The sequence below is a fragment of the Triticum aestivum genome, chromosome 2D, assembly GCF_018294505.1.
Source record: "Triticum aestivum cultivar Chinese Spring chromosome 2D, IWGSC CS RefSeq v2.1, whole genome shotgun sequence".
Classification (NCBI taxonomy): domain Eukaryota; kingdom Viridiplantae; phylum Streptophyta; class Magnoliopsida; order Poales; family Poaceae; genus Triticum; species Triticum aestivum.
The window spans coordinates 118,287,655-118,304,802 of NC_057799.1; the positions used below are offsets into that span (position 1 = coordinate 118,287,655).

The following is a 17,148-nucleotide window of genomic DNA, read 5'->3' on the forward strand; positions in this document are numbered from 1 at the left end:
CAGCTCGTTAGTGGGGCCCATCTCTCTCTTTGCCGTCCGCCAGCCGACGGCAAAGATTCTTTGCCGTCCGCTAGCATACGGCAAAGAATTGGCTGATGGCAAAGACATTCTTTGCCATCAGCCAGTTCTTTGCCATCCGTTTTTTGCAAGCTGACGGCAAAGACCTTCTTTGTCGTCCGCCAGCAGACGGCAAAGAATAGGCAGACGGCAAATAAGCAAATTCCAGTAGTGTTACCTTCATTTATTAGTTCACTAGGTATATGTCCTAAAATATGCATCACAATGAAATAACTATCCCAAAATTGACCCGATTAATACATGTGGGGCCAACCGAAGCAACCAATCCTATGGTATATGCAACAAACATAGCAAGCAATACAATGGCATATGGATCAAGAAAACATATGTGTTTGTGTGTCTAGGTCGACCATTTCATTGAACATTACGTGGGAATGCCAGGCGCTGGCGTTTCCTGACGTTGTCCGCAGCCATTGGAGTTGTGGCGAGTCATATGTCGTTTCCTCGGCGGCGGCCACTTCCTCCCGCGTCCAAGCATCCGGGATGCCCAACCATTGTGATGTCGGAATGGCATTGGGCATGACCAAGGAGGGACGGGGTACCTTCTCCTGGGCGGAGCGAATGTGGCTAAGTCCATGTTGGAGACTTCCCTCTGTCCAACCTCCTTCTCTGTAGCTTCATGTACGCGTTGTCGGGTGCGTCGCTCTCTCCTGGAGACGGTCTTCGGGTTGCTCGTGGCGACCGGGACCCCACAGACTCTGCCAAGCCATCCTCCATGGCAGTAGGGGCGAGGTAGTGGGCGTCCACATCTAGGACGGTGGCGCGGTGGCGGATTGAGGGTGAAGGAGGATGACGACACTGATGCAAGAAAGGAAGGACTGATGTGGGAGCATGGCGGTCGATTTGGTGAACTTGATCAATTTAGAGAGATTTAGGATGGGTCCGGCCTATTGGATCCGACGTAACAGGCGCATCCGGGAGTCACATATCCACCTCACATATGAACTGTATATGAATGGTGCCGGATAACTCAGACGTTTTGACTAGAATTAATTGAGTGATCCGGCTGGATAGCTTTTTTTGTCCGGGTTCTGTCCAGCTTGTCCACCCAAATGTTCAGTGAAGAAGTGAGGTCTCTCAGTTGCATGACAAACCATAACATATCTTTTCCATTGCCATTCTGGATAAGCCAAAGCGAAAATGTGCTACCGTGGACACGAGGGCACGAGGCAGAACTGCGCTGGATGCCGATCGAAGGTTTTGGCATCGCGAACGTCTTAATCCAACCCAACTAGCAGCACGTCGGATTGTTTTTTTTTCTTTAACACAGTATAGAAGCAAGCGCTCATATACACGTGCATACACTCACCCCTATGAATGCACGCACGCACACCCTATCCTTATGAGCACATTCAAAAGACTGAATCGGCATATCATCTTGAAATTTACGAAGTCATCGTAGGCCCCACTGAATGCGCATTGCCGGAAATTCTGAAATAATTCAGGAATAAATACGAGCACCAGGACTTAAATCATTGTAGGCTGGGTTACCATAGTCCCTCTAACCATCCAACCACGGATTGGTTCGCCACGTCGGATTGTTGTTATTGTGGAAAGGCTCCTAGAGAAGTGCACACACGCGCACGATTTAACTAGGCTACTAGGCACCCAACAAAGGCAGACACCACGGAGAACGCGAAGCTACCTCGTAGATCTTTGATGCCGCCCCCCGCGTGCGCGCCAAAGCCCCGTCTATCCAGAAAAATGCTCGATGCGGGGTGCGAATCTTCACGTCACCACTCACCGCACGATCCGTCGTGGAGTATCGGAGGAAGGACTTGCGTGCTGCGGGAATGGCTTTACGTTCCACCATGGTTTTCCACCTCGGCCGTTCCACCTGTCACGGGCGACAGCATGATGACCGCCACCGGGAGGAGCAACGACCGCCCGTGCACTGATCTCCATTCAGATTGCGACTCACAAGACGAGTGTGACACACGATGGTAACCATTAACACGGACATAACAACGCTTGTGTTTTCAGAAGATTCATTCGTCTGGCATACATACAGATCACATCATCAAACAAGCAACAAGCAACAAGCAGGAGCTAACATGGACGGATAGTAAATCAATCTTTTGAAATCTCCATGGTTCACTAGTTCAACAGATTAAACACAGTTCAAGTCGCCAGATAATTTGCACTTAAGAAGAACCGTCAAGCGCTCCGTCCCCATTAACCGACATATTTCCCAATTTGTTCCGAGTATAATACGGTCTCATTGCGAAACAAGAGATGATCAGTTCTCGTACTTCGGGTCCGCCATCACAAAGTGGTACGCAATGACCAGCACAAAGATGAAGATGCCAGGAAGTTGGTGAAGAAACCCAGGTCTTGGTCGTCAAACATCTGCAGAAAACATTGCAAACAAAGGATAGTTAAGGTCTGTACCATCGAAAAAAAAAAGGATAGTTAAGGTCTGAAAACAAGCTAGCGATGATACATGATCAAGTGTACTGGTTGCCACTTGTCAGAAGTATATGACATGGAAGCAAAGGCTAAAGCACAACATACAAACAGAGGTTATGAAGGAGCTGTGCGTGTGGTGTCAGAAAGGAGGGCTAGAAGCACTACAGGTTGTCAATACAAAATGCAGCAAGTCAACCTCGCGTAATCTGCTCACCTCGCTTCAAGTTCAAGGACCGAAATGCTGTATACCTGGAAATCCTATCCAACGCATTTTAAATTTTTTGAGGTGATCCTATTCAACGCATAGGTCGAGGTTTGTCAACCTCGCATAATCTGCTCACCTAAAGCAGACCTCTGAAAACTCTCTCTCTCTCTCTCTCTTCCGGTTTTGAAAGATTCTAGTAGAACATTCCTTGACAACTTTTCCTTTTTACTGTGTTTTTATTTCGTATTTTCTTTTTTTTTTATTTTCCATTTTTACTTTTTAAAATACAGCAACACTTCTTAAATTTATGAATATTTTTCTAAACTCATTTTTTAAAATTCATGAATATTATTTTAATTTTTCATTTCTTTGAAGTTTGAGAATGTTTTTAAAAATTCATGAACTCTATTTTTCTGTACTTTTTAAATTTCGGAAACATTTTTAAAAATTAGGGAATAATTTTATATTCACATTATTTTGAATTTGGGAAAATGTTTTAGACTGGGAATATTCTCTAAAATTCATGGTTTTTAAAAATTCCTGATTTACTTCTAAAAATTGAAAGTATTTTAAAGAAAACTGGCTGAAATAAAAATTGGCCAAAAATGAATATAAATAATCGTCACTGCAATACATACTAGAGCGACCCATTTGGCGTTCGCAAGGATGAGCAAACTCACTAGTTAACCCCTTGCAAAGGTCACTCCCACATTCTCTCATGATGACAAGTGGTGCACTGCATGTGCGGCACTTGCCGCAATCTGGAAGTTTTGGTGGCATTTTCTTCGCATGCATGGGACGCATGTGTGGATCGCTTGTGGCACTTGCCGCAATCTGGAAGTTTTGATAGAAATTTCTTCGCATGCATGGGACACACTTTCTCGTAGATTTGTTTTCTCAAAATGTTTTATCTCTTGAACCATCTGTCCGAATCACGAACTGTATTCATCTATACTAGGAGCCGCTACCAGCTATCGACTTGTATCGTGTCCATGTGTGCATGAACATATAGGGTTGCGTGCTTAAGGGGCAGGAACCCACTCAGATAGGATCCAAGTTGAATTGGGCGTGGAGTACTAATGGACATCACGTGCTGAGTCCATCTCGAACGTCTATATAATTGGAGGGGCAAGACTTTGAAAAGGGTTCGACCAGTTCCACGACCTAGTCATCGTCAGTCGCATGCTGACATCATGCGATTGGACCTAGCAGTCCGCTGCCCGGCATTCCTCCCTGCACGCATGGATATCTTGGAGACGTCGAAGATTCATAGTTTGGACAAACTGTGAGAAACTATTCGAGGATCCGTGAAGAGGAGACGGGAACATGCATCTTCAACTCCATTCCTGTTGTCGTGACCGTGTATCTCCACGACATGTGTTCGCCCTTCGCACAACAATTTTGTTTTGTTTTGTGATAAGATAATTGATGAGTGTTATTTTTATTCCTCTAACCTGAGTTGAAGCAGAAATATTTTATGAAAACCAAAATATTCACTCTGATATTGCTATCAATGACTAATGAATGCAAATGATTCCAAATATTCGGTCTTTATTTTATTTCCACAAGAAAATGGCTATTTATGGACAAAATCAAGCCAATACATGAAAAGGGGTAAAGTGGGGATAGAGGAGATCAAGTGGGTGGTGCACTAGAGGAAACAGAGCAAAAGATGGCCTTCCATACGACTATCCCCGCGTATGGCATGGCAACCGAGGCGACTGATCTACCTGAACGACATTTATAAAGGGCCTGACGCCAAATGAATACTAGAACATCGCAGAACAAGACAGTCATTCTCATCTTCACCAAAGCCATCTCCATCAACCATAGCCGCCGCCATTTTCCATCGCCATAGCCACAACCTTCACCACCACCATAGTTCTCAGCAATCTAGTCATAATTGTAATTATGTATCACACACGGCATCTATTGTAAGACATATTATCAATCAATAAATCTGCATGATGTGTTCTTCGTGTGATATGATCTTCATGTGTGAGTAGTTCGGTAAGGTCATGGGTTGAGGCAAGAGTCTTGCAACCCGATGTATTTGTTGGAGAGATCAATGGAAGTACTTTGAATTAACGTCTCGTATGCATAGCATAAAAATTGTTCTGTAGTTGTCTCTTGTCTCGTTCGTGTTCTCTCATCCCTGCAGGTACCCAGGATCATGAAGAGCGAGTCACAGAGAGGCTAAGGGTAGGGCGACCGTGAAGTGTTATTCTAAACACCAATGGCAGAAATGTCTAGTACGATAACACAAATCGTATCCTTGGGGATTCAAGAGGTGTAGTCATTAAACGCCCAATGATTTTGTCTGACTATTGCAATCTTAATTAACAGGGCAACCCTGTGCAACAGACAAGGCCTTCGGTTGGACAACCGACTCTAGATGCAAGACGCATGTCGGTCAAGACATAATTTGGACACATGCCCCACTTCGATATGTAGCAAGCACATCTTGATGGATGACTTCCAGAGTACAAATTAAGATCATGATTCGTGGTGGTCCCGACACAAATATATGGTTGTAAGTATAAGTCCTCATACCCATGCCTATTTTTATTATAAGTGTTTTCAGTGTCAGTTTGATTTACGATCCGGTCAAAAGATAGAATTTAATTCTCTAGCAAGACCTTTGTTGAGACCCTAGCTTAAATGGCACCGTCCTCTCATAGGTTCGATAACTCAGGGTCACCTCTGGGAAAAAAGGTGAGAATCCTTTCTGCTCCATTTCTGAACCACTAAAGGAAGTAATCGAACCATTTTCTGGCACCGTTGCCGGGGAGGCTTTGTGTGCCTAGTCTTTGTGTTTAGAGTTTTGTTAGAGTGATGTTTGAGTTTTTAGTTTACTTTTTGTTGCAAGTCTTGTTAGTAGAAAACCTAAAAAAGATTACTATGATTCGTAAGCTAGGAAGATTTGCTACTCCTAGCAATAGTTTCATGCGTGAACCTATGGCACAACCTGATGTTGTTGCCGCTAAGTATGAGATAAAACCGAACCTAGTCTCCATGGTTCAATAGTACCAATTTGGAGGCTCTGCTTCTGAGGATGTCGGTATGCACTTGCATAATTTTTCTGAATTGTGCAACATGACACGCATTAAGGATTATGATCTTGACGCTTTGAAGTTGCGTTTATTTCCTTTCTCCCTGAGAAGAAAAGCAAAATAATGGTTTATATATTTGCCTAGAGGTAATATAACTTCATGGACTGATTGATGCAGTAAGTTTTTATCTAATTTTTGCCCACCTGCAAAAATTATGCAACTTCGTTCGCAGATAACAAGTTTTAAGCGGGAAGATCGCGAGCCACTAGCGCTTGCGTGGGTTCACACAAAGGAGGCTATAAGGAATTGTCGTAACCATGGAATGGAAGAGTGGTTAATTCTTCATATGTTTTATAATGTCTTAAATCCTGTGTCAAAAACTATGCTTGATACTACTGCAGGAGGAACTATTATGGATAAGCCCATCATTGATGTTAAAAAGATGCTAGATGAAATGCAACAAAACCATGCCCATTGGCATGTTGAGAGGGCTACCACCAAGAGAGTTAACGCAATTGAAGAGAAGAATACAAAGTTGACCGCTAAGATTGATGAACTCATCTCTGCCATGAAAGGCAAAGAAGAGATAAATGTGAACGTTATTACTGATGAAGAGGTTAATGATGTCAATTTTATTGCTCGTAATAGCTATAATCCCAACTGAAAAAATAATGGGTATGCACCTAGATTACCTTATCCCAATAATAGTGGAGCACCTAACAATTTTAATGGAACTAGCAATGGCAATATAAATACTCTAGAGGAAATTCAAAAAAAAAATATTGCTAGTCAGAGTGAGCAGAATGAAACCTTTAAAAATATCTTGAAGAATCATGATAACTTACTTGGTCCATTGACCAGTAAGATTGTTGGATTCACTAACAATGTGCGGGCTCTAGATGGAAGAATTAATAGCATGGAAGCACAAGTGGCTAAAATTGTAGAGAGACAAACTCTGATTCTAGCCAAGTTTGTAGGTAAACCAAAACCTAACCCGGTTGAAGATGTCAGGATGATGAGAAGTAACGAAGAGAGTGCAATGTGCCAGAGTATACTTATACGGTTACAGACTTCGTAAAGATGATAGCAATGAAACACTCACTACCTGAGGTATCAAATGATGCGGCATACAATGTCTTTATTAATCATGTGCAGCTAAGGTACACGAGTTGGATGATGAAAGAAAAAAGCTATTCAATAAGTTACCTGCTAAGCAAGAAGATGATTTTGAGCGTGAGATTGAGATTGGTTTGACTAAATTCAGTGCTCTTTTTTGAGACATTTCCCCACGAAAAAGAAAATGCAGACATACATCGGAGACCGCATTGTCGTCAATGCTCGAAGCTATGGGCTCGGTGTATTTTTACCAAAGTGAATCACTATGGTCAAGCTATCGGACTGAAAACAAGCACTCGTGGGAGGCAACCCACGCGAATAAGGTAGAAAAGTAAGTTTTTGTTTTTCGTTTCAATAAAAGAGTGTTGAAGTTTTATCATGGAGGATAAGTTGAGAAGAGTTATTCTAATGAGGCCTTTGTCTTGTGCAAAATTATTGTGTGTTGTACCGACATTTGAATGCCTAGAAACATGCCTATATGTTGTTTTGGAACTAACCCCGCATGAATTAGTAAAAGAAGCAGAGCAGAACAAAATATGGTCTAACGTGCAACCACCGTGGTCGTTGACCGGTTGTACGTGTTAAACTATAAGTATGAGCTCAATATGCAAGTTGTATTCATCCTCTCAGGGACAACATATATAAGAGAGTACACTTTGAGAGAGAGAGAGAGAGAGGATACAACGCACGCACACACACGCTAAGCAACAGCCGATCCTATATCCAAGGAGTAGATAGAGACGGCTTGACCCTGCATTGCTCATGCAAGGGCGGTGCCATGTGACTCACGCGGGAGACCAGCACGGCTGGGGCAAGACCAGCTTGCCGGTTATGATCTCAGTCTAACAGCCCCCCACAGTCTCAGCGTGGGCTTGCCAAACGTTGAGGCTGGACCGGAACTGGGTGAATGTAGCAGTAGGCAGGCCCTTCGAGAAGATGTCCGCGTACTGAGAGGTTGTAGGGACATGAAGCACTCGGACCTCGCCGAGTGAAACCTTGTCACGGACGAAGTGAATGTCAATCTCAATGTGTTTAGTGCGTCGATGCTGCACTGGGTTAGCTGACATGTACACAGCAGAGACATTACCACAATACACAACCGTAGACTTGGTGATAGGCTGGTGAAGCTCCTGCAACAACTGGCGGAGCCAAGCGGTCTCGGCAACGACGTGGGCAACAGCCCGGTACTCCGCCTTAGCGCTCTGATACCATGTTAAACTATAAGTATGAGCTCAATATGCAAGTTGTATTCATCCTCTCAGGGGTAGCATATATAAGAGAGTACACTTTGAGAGAGAGAGAGAGAGGATACAACGCACGCACACACACGCTAAGCAACAGCCGATCCTATATCCAAGGAGTAGATAGAGACGGCTTGACCCTGCATGGCTCATTCAAGGGCGGTGTCATGCGACTCGTGCGGGAGACCAGCACGGCTGGCGCAAGACCAGCTTGCCGGTTATGATCTTATAGTTTAACAGTACGGAATCCTGGCGATTGGCGGAGAATCGGTTGGCAGAGGGGCAAATCGCTGACGAGCAGGAGAACGACGATGTCGCCGCGGCCATGGTCGTGGAGGATCTGGGCTTCCTGGATGAGCATCGGGCGTTGTAACAATCCATGCGCAGCACCCGCGACATCTGCCGCAAGTCGATGGTGGCTGCATGTCCTGAGGGTGGAAAGTGGCGCCTTGTTCATGGACCTTGATGCGAAGGGGAGTGAAGAGGAGGCGCGTGCGACCACAAAAGTCGCCGCCCCTACTGTTCGTGCCCCGCCACAACGACCACAAGGCCGACCCGTCCACGTCAGACGTCGTCGACATGGCGAACTCCAGCAAGGAAGAGTAGGACATGGGACGTGGGCACGCCTAGTGTCCCATGTGGGCCGTGCCCCACGTCCTATTCTCTCCCCCTCCCCCTCTCCCGCAACTTCACTTCGTGGGGCTCATGGCCGGTGAGTTTGCCGGACATGAGGAAGGCATGATGTAGAACACGGAGGCCGCAACGGCCGACGAACATATAGACTAAGTTAAAAAATGCCATTCGCTTTTGTTTAGTTGAAATATGTCAAAAATGTAATGGTTCTAATGAAAATTGTCCAATTTGCCCGGTTTGTTTAAATTCCTTTTGAAATGTGATCCGCGTTGAAGCCCTATATAACATGGTGATGTCGATGGAACCTGAATCATTTTCTCTCTACCTAAACTTTTCTTCCGCGATGTAGCCCAGTAACAAAGATAACACGGCTCTATTATAGATGGAATAATAAACTTACCACATTACCAACGGTCCAACACACTACACTATTTAGGATATACACTTGGTGCATGTTTCTTATCAAATACTGTATGTCACACCGCGTTTCGCATAGAATAGCTGCATGGACTGTTCTCATTCTGCCTTTTCTCGATAGGAAACACGAAACAGCAGGGAAGGATAACAAGACGAACCAGTCCGATTCCCACCTACCCTGGATATGTGAATATATCTACATAATCATGGCAATATTATTCAGACTAACAAGCGACTGGTAGGCAGAAATCACTAGATCGGAAAAGCTGCTGCAAATTGTAGCCTTACCACTCAGCATGGCTTTCAACAAATTAGCACCCGCGGTAGGGTTCACCGTAGCACTGGCGGCGCTCCGCCTCGCCAGTGTTGGAGCTTCGGCGCCACCAGGCAACTGCACGAGGGAATGCGGCGGACTGGAGATCCCTTACCCGTTTGGCATCGACGTCGAGGATGGCTGCCAACTTTCTGACCGCCGGCAAGGGTTCAAGCTCCGCTGCCTAGACAGGGGCGGCCGTGGCAAGAGGCTGTATTACATCAACCAGGAGGTGCTGGAGATCTCGCTGGAGCACGGCCAGGTCCGGTGGCTGAACAACATCTCCTCCTACTGCTACAACGCCACCGCCGGGGAAATGGAGGTCAACAGCCCGCCGTCGAACATGGACCTGGAGGGCTCCATCTTCCGGCTCTCCGGCACCGCCAACAAGTTCACCGTGCTCGGCTGCAAGACGCTCGCCTACATCGGCGACACGGATAACATCACGTCGTACACGGCCGTGTGCGGGGCCACGTGCAAGGACGGCAACCTCTCGCTGCTGACCAACGGCTCCTGCGAGGGGATCGGCTGCTGCCGGACGGCGATCCCCAGGGGGCTGGAGAACTACCGGGTGTGGTTCAAGAGCTTCAGCACCCGCCGCTGTAGCTACGCGGCGCTGGTTGAGGCGTCCAACTTCACCTTCTCGTCCACCTACCTTTCCTCGTCGGCGTTCGTCGACGCCTACGGCGGGCAGGCGCCGCTGGTGGTGGACTGGGCCATTGGAACGCTGCAAGGGGAGACGTGCGAGTCGGCACGCGCCAAGCCGGAGTCCTATCCGTGCGTCAGCAACGACAGCTTGTGCGTCGACTCGCCTATTGGACGAGGCTACTTCTGCAAATGCAAGAAAGGATACCAAGGAAATCCTTACCTTCCATACGGATGCAAAGGTAACAAAAAGTCTAACAACAATTCCACACGTACCATACAACCAAGTCTCCAGTCTTCAATTCAATTTTCAGGATAACTTATTAATCCATCTTTTGCAGAATGAATTCGGTTTGTTAAAGCAAAATACAACTTTAAATTGGTTTTCTGATTAAAATATGGACGAATATTCTTCTAAAATGGACGAATATTCTTGTAAAATGGTAAAAAAAAATTAGCAAAAAATGGTAATTTTGTTGACAGGCCGTTTCTTTTACCTTTTCCAAGTAAGATTAGTCTCACTGTTGCACAAAACCATCTACTGGTCCAAGTAATGATAATTCTTGCACCAAACCGAGGTTCCAATCTTAATTTAGTTTTGCATGGTAGTAACTTATTACTCCCTCTCCATCCTTGTAGAACGAATTTGATTTTTTTTTTCAAAGCAAAATACAACTTGAAATTAGTTTTCTGATTTTAAAAAATGGAAGAATATTCTTACAAAACGGTAAATTTGGCACAACATCGAATTTTCAGGTGGCAGTAATACCAATTTTTCACCTACTAGCTAATTGCCCGTGCGTTGCAACGGGGACATAGGTTCGACACCAATCGTGTGATACGTAGTACGTACCCCTTTCGCTTCTCCTCCTCACGAGAGCACCCAATGAATAGGGTTTCCCTGTCTCCTGCCACGCTGGCGCCGATCTGCCTTGTATCCTGCGACCTTAGGGCCATGGAGGCGTGGTGGATCCCGGCCCTCGCCGGCGGGAGGCTCCTACTTCCTTTTTAGGTGATATTTGGAGTTTGTCTAGAGTTTCTGTCCTGCTCAAGAAGACGAGACAGCGACGACTCCCAAAAGATGGAATAAGGTTCTCCCCGCCTAGCCTCTGTCCTAGTGGTTTGTCTAGCGTCATTGGAGGGTGTGTGGAGGTGTGTCTTCGGCGGATTTTACGGGATACGTTCGGTGTTTTTCTTCGATGGATCTGTTTGGATTCGGTCTTCGTTCATCCGCATATGTGTGCCTACATATTGGATTCTCTGGATCTATGATTCTCTTCATCGGCGACAGTTGTCGTTCTGGTGCGCTGGTCCTTTGTGGCCTTAGTATGACGACTTCCCGACTATCTACTGCAATAAGGTTTGCCCGGCTCCGATAGGGAGGGGTGATGACGGCGGCACGCCTTTGACTCGCATCAGTGCTTATAGTCATCGCTGGTGGTCTGCAAACATAATGTAATTTATTTTACTTCTGGTGTTCTTACTGCCATGATGTTTGATGAATAGATTAGAAATTTTCCCACGCACAAAAAAAAAACATCAATCGTGTCTGACATATACCTTACACCCACCATATTGGATTTTGGTAAGATTTGATTTGATTTGAGTATGGTTAGTGAAGGTAAGGAATGTTTTGATTTAGGTGAGGTTTTTGTAAGATTCAATTTGATTTGGATAGGGTACGGGAAGCAAGGAAAGTTTTGATTTAGTTGGGGTTTTGATAAGATTTGATTTAATTGAGTTAATTCATGATGTGGTTTTGAGAGACTACGGACTAATGTACAAACACTAAACCTGCCATCACAACCGTAGACTCCCCTTTAATGTAAACTATGGCACCTCACCATCAAGAGCCCTGTAGCCTCTCTTTAAAGCGGTTTTTAAACAGGCATGTAAAATCCTTATGTTGGTGGTCCATGGAATTAAGCAAATTTCGACCCAAAAAATCACTATGCATTTTAAAAGGGTAAACCTAATCTCTCAAAGCCCACAATTTGCACTACGACAATCTTTTCCCTAACCCCCAATCAAAGCCCATAATTTGCACTACAATAAAAAAATGTTGACGTCCTGCATTAGAGTCGTTGTAAGATAGGTCAATGGCTTCACGAAGGTGAAAATGTTATACATTATTTCAGGAACTATGACCATGTTAAATATGGCAAAAGGAGTTATCCTCCTTTTCGGGGAAAAGGTGTGACCTCAGCTGTTAAAATTATATATCAAACAGTCTACGTGGCTCATAGGCAATCTTAGAATTAGAGTCAGATTATTCACACAAAAAAAGAAAAAAAATTGAGTCAGATTATAGGTACCTAGTTGTCTGGCTATCTTCCTCGAAAAATGGTTATTTAGCTACCAGTAGAACTGGAAATGTCGGTTCCATGGAAAAGGCTGACGATATGCACATGTTATTGATTGCAGTCGTGTTTTAGTCACCATCGTTCTAGGTATGATAGTCAATATATTACCCGCCCAAGTTTTAGGAAAGCTAGTCTTCTGCCACATGACATGGCTAATATTCTGATCCAGATCTCCTAATCTTGTCAAGAAGACAAGAACATATGTATTACCTTGGGGAAATAGTGTTTTTCTTCGATATTGTTTTGCTTGTGCACCTTACCAAGATGTGCCTCATTTTGCAGATGTCGATGAGTGCCTTGACCCAAAAAATTGTGAAGGGACGTGCCACAATATCATTGGAGACTTCATCTGTTGTCCTCCGAGAACAAATATGATCCCAAAAAAATGCAGTGCACCTCTACCAAAAAGAAAACTCTCGTCATGGGTACCTACCTTTCAATTGTTATGGAGTATATGAAAATGAAAATAAGCTTATTGGCATATGGTTTTACATAGGTGTTACCATTGGGCTGGGTGCGGGCTTTGGAATGCTACTTCTTGGCTTGAGTGGAATGTCCATCTCCTACCGATGGAAAAGATGTGTCAAAAAACAACAACGCGGGCTTTATTTCCAGAAAAACCAAGGCCTTCTATTGGAACAACTCATATTATCAGATGAAAATGCAAGTGATAGAACAATGATTTTCTCCTTAGAGGAGTTGGAGAAGGCAACAAACAACTTTGATGAAACTCGTATTGTAGGCCGTGGAGGACATGGCATGGTATACAAAGGCATCTTATCGGACCAACGTGTGGTGGCTATAGAAAAGTCAAAACTTGTTGAGGAATCTGAGATCAATCAGTTTATTAATGAGGTTGTAATCCTCTCCCAGATAAATCATCGAAATATCGTGAAGCTCTTTGGATGTTGTCTTGAAACAGAAGTGCCGCTCTTAGTATCTGATTTTATCCCTAATGGCTCTCTATTTGATGTTTTGCATGCTGAGCCAACTAGTAGACTATGTTTATCCTGGGATGATTGTTTGAGGGTTGCTCAAGAAACTGCTGGAGCTCTCTGTTATCTACATACATCTGCCTTGATATCGGTCTTTCATCGTGATGTGAAGTCCTCGAATATCTTGTTAGATGGAAATTTCACTGCTAAAGTTTCAGATTTTGGTGCTTCAAGAACAGTTCCTATTAACCAAACTCATGTTACCACAAATGTACAAGGAACGTTCGGATACTTGGATCCAGAATATTATCAAACTGGGCAACTAAATGAGAAAAGCAATGTGTATAGTTTTGGTGTGGTACTCATAGAGTTACTTTCAAGAAAAGAGCCTGTTTTTAGAAGTAATTCAGGTTCAAAGCAAAACTTGTCCATCTACTTCATTACAGAGATTAAAACAAAGTCGGTAAGAGAGGTGGTAGCCACTCAAGTTCTTGAAGAAGCAAGCGAAGATGAAATTTGCATCGTTGCCTCTCTTGCGGAGACATGTTTGCGTCTCAAGGGAGAAGAAAGGCCTACTATGAAGCAAGTGGAGAGTACATTACAATATGCGAACAAAAAGGTTGGCCTCATCTCATGTTGTTGAAAGGAGCGAAGAAGAAATCCAACCACCTGTCCCTAGTATTCAACCTTTCGCCATTCATATGGATGATAAATCTCATTCAGAAGCATCTAGTTCTTTCTTCAGTTCGGGGTGAGAGGTTTTTTCTTCTCTTTTTGAGAATGTCCCGGGTGAGAGCTTGTGTCATTTGCTTATCTGGTTCCCAAGTATTTCATTTCTTTTTTATCTTTGCGACTTAATAGTTGTCATAATATTTCTTAGTAGCGGGTTTGCAGAACAATTCATTACTATATGAAGACTATCACTGTCTTTATCGACTCCATGCAAAACATGTTCATTGGATTTGATCAACATCTCGACTTCGCTCGTTGTTTGAGGTAAGTATAGATCAGATCTGTCCCGGGAATCGAGGTCATTTGTAATTAGGTGTGGCTGATGCAAGAAGACTGGCGAGCTGTCCATGGTGAGAAAAGTTATGATGCTACTGCAGGGGGCATCCTGGTGGGAGTAGAATAATGCTTTATTCGGCCAAACACATGTACTGCAGTCAAGGGTGTTAGATTTTTCTGTGGCTGTTTATCAGCATATTTCTTCTTGCAAGAATTGAGATAAATTTTGCTTCTCAGAGTATATTTCATGCAAGAATTGTGACAACATTTTGCCATTTGTGTCTTGCTGGTGTTTGTTGTAACAATGATCTTGCTGGTGTTTGTTGTAACAATGGAACAATGGAACTAAAATAACCCACAGTGGTCATTTTTTCAAACATGCTGTACCGTGCGTCAAACCCACGGATGCCCCCTTACGTCCATCCAAACAGACGCCAGGACTTTTTTTTTTGAGGATCATACCCAGGACTATTGAACGGTTCATTTTTGCTACCGCTGTAGAAAAAGGGTTGCTTAAGCACAATCTAAAATCTTAACAACTTCCATTCTCTGAATACGGAAGACTGATAAATGGCAGGAAATACAAAGCTCATGTAATTGTGATTTGTGCACCGTCAACCCATATGTGTATGGCAGGATGCTGCTTCGCATGGGTAAAACAAGGCGGAGAAGAGAAACTCTGCTTCATCGACAAGGTTCCAGTGCATCATAAATGTCTATTCATTTTTATGGAATGCCATCCGGCAAGCTTTATTGATTAGATAAAATAGTTATATCGTTGAAGAACATAGCAAAAATGAAGCTAGGAGGTTCAAGTCCCAGATACGAGAATTTTGCAACCCAAAACATCATCAAACAGCAAATAACAAGCAGGGTACAACATAGACAGATAGTAAATCGATCTTTTGAAATCTCCACAGTTCACTTGTTCAACAGATTAAACATGATTCAAGTCACAATGCCAGATAATTGCACTTAAAAAGATCTGTCAAGCACTCTGTTACCATTAACCGACACATTTCCCTATTTGCTCCGAGTATAATACGGTCTCATTGCTAAACAAAAGGCGATCAGTTCTCATACTTCGGGTCTGCCATCACAAAGTGGTACGCGATGACCAACACAAAGATGAAGATCCCCAGGAAGTTGGTGAAGAAACCCAAGTCTTGATCGTCAAACATCTGCAGAAAACATTGGCAAACAAAGGATAGTTAAGATGTGAACACAGGCAATACATGATGATAATCAAATGTACTGGTTGCCACTTGTCAGAAGTAGACATGGAAGCAAAGGCTAAAGTACAAAGTACAAATAGAGGTTATAAACGAGCTGTGCATGTAGTATCAAAAAGGATGGCAAGAAGCAGCACTAAAAGTGACTAGGATTATGGTGATAGGCTGTCAGTACAAAATGCGGCAAGTCAAACATGTGGGAAAGCCCTGCTTAACCATCATATGGTCCTGACAGTTCCAAGCAAAGGTTTCTGAGCGCTGAGGCATATTCCAACAAATCTAACTTGATGGCAGATTGGGATGTCACCAAGTCAGAATCACTCTGACTCCACTTTCTCCGAAAAGATACGTAGAAATAGCAAATAAACTGGGCTTAAGTGCAGTACACTTTTATCATGATATGCATTGATTAAGGAACAGTGCATGTCCAAAATACTCCCTCTGTCCTCTGTCTCGAAATATAGGACGTTTTTTTACACTATATTTTGAGACAGCGGGAGTACAAGTTCGGCCATCCATGTATCGAGATGGGAAGGGTGTCCTCTACCTACTCTATTTCAGGAATGAGTTGTGGGAGATGGGAGACTAGAGATAAAGATTTAGTGGTGTAGCGTGATTAGAAAGAATGATCATAATTTGGGCTGTGAAGAGTCTACTGCTTCTGATGCATAGAGCTAGATTACATAAATGGCGCGAAGCAACCTGCACTACTGTTGGCATGTATAGAATCTGATAAATCAGGGGTACTAATACCTAGAGGAAGTTTGAAATAAAGACAGAAAACTAGCAGATGACAGAAAACAAAATTTTGATAGCCACGTCCAGTGCAACACATGAATGGACGTGAGTTTAAGTTAATTGTCGTAAAAGAGGACTCTCTCTGCAATTTACTAAGGTGTGCAGAAAACGTGCAATTATTACTATACACAGAAACACAACATAACGTAATTTTCCCCGTGTACCAATTCATGAGTCTTCAGATCTTCCTTGCCATTTCTAAGTTTCTATTACCAAGGGAACTCTTCTTGTATGCAAGACTTTGCGAACCCGCCGACTCAGCCTAGCTTCTACCTCAAGTTCGATCTTCGATGTATGAGGGGTTGCATAATTAGCTCCTGATCTATTACATTCTATATAGTTTAATCAGCTCTGTGGGTTGCATAATCTCTTACAAATTCACAACTGAAGAATTACTTTGAATTCATCTTAAAGAGATAGCGGGCTACTGCATCTGGCGCCTGGACCTGACCAAGCACCCGCCTAGACACCTATGGCATGCCGCACCCACCGGGTGATCCCCCAAAGCACACCACAACAATTACCACGAACCTACGAACAAAATCCAACAGAGCAACATAATGGACTAGCCCGAACCATTTCCTGCCGGAATTCCGGAATCAAATCTCACGAGATCTCACGAGATGCAAAATCGATCAGGCCACGAGATCGTGGCCAAGCAGCCGCGCCACCCATTCACCCCCCTGGTGACCCCGCGTAGAC

At 43.9% G+C, this 17,148-nt stretch overlaps 2 protein-coding genes and 1 pseudogene across 2 annotated transcripts; 1 reads left to right on the forward strand and 2 right to left on the reverse strand.

The window, feature by feature from the left end:
- Positions 1-2,317: 2,317 nt before the first annotated feature.
- Positions 2,318-2,427, reverse strand: LOC123048996 (dolichyl-diphosphooligosaccharide--protein glycosyltransferase subunit 4A-like; annotated as a pseudogene).
- A 5,986-nt stretch (positions 2,428-8,413) lies between these two features.
- LOC123052053 (wall-associated receptor kinase-like 6) lies at positions 8,414-15,974 on the forward strand. The gene is made up of 6 exons (XM_044475105.1): positions 8,414-8,814; positions 9,274-9,390; positions 9,448-10,352; positions 12,970-13,871; positions 14,292-14,404; positions 15,884-15,974. The coding sequence occupies exons 1-6, from the start codon at positions 8,414-8,416 to the stop codon at positions 15,972-15,974; spliced, it is 2,529 nt and encodes an 842-aa protein (XP_044331040.1).
- On the reverse strand, positions 15,305-15,597 carry LOC123052056 (dolichyl-diphosphooligosaccharide--protein glycosyltransferase subunit 4C). The gene has a single exon (XM_044475108.1). The coding sequence runs from the start codon at positions 15,595-15,597 to the stop codon at positions 15,487-15,489; it is 111 nt and encodes a 36-aa protein (XP_044331043.1). The 3' UTR covers positions 15,305-15,486.
- Positions 15,975-17,148: the final 1,174 nt, after the last annotated feature.

Excerpts from the sequence above, each read along its gene's own strand:
- LOC123052053 (XM_044475105.1), top strand. The coding sequence starts at position 8,414 with ATGTCGCCGCGGCCATGGTCGTGGAGGATCTGGGCTTCCTGGATGAGC. Across the intron at positions 9,391-9,447 it reads TTCAGACTAACAAGCGACTG|CATGGCTTTCAACAAATTAG; the intron begins GTAGGCAGAAAT and ends CTTACCACTCAG. Across the intron at positions 14,405-15,883 it reads GACTTCGCTCGTTGTTTGAG|TTCCAAGCAAAGGTTTCTGA; the intron begins GTAAGTATAGAT and ends TGGTCCTGACAG.
- LOC123052056 (XM_044475108.1), bottom strand. The coding sequence starts at position 15,597 with ATGTTTGACGATCAAGACTTGGGTTTCTTCACCAACTTCCTGGGGATC.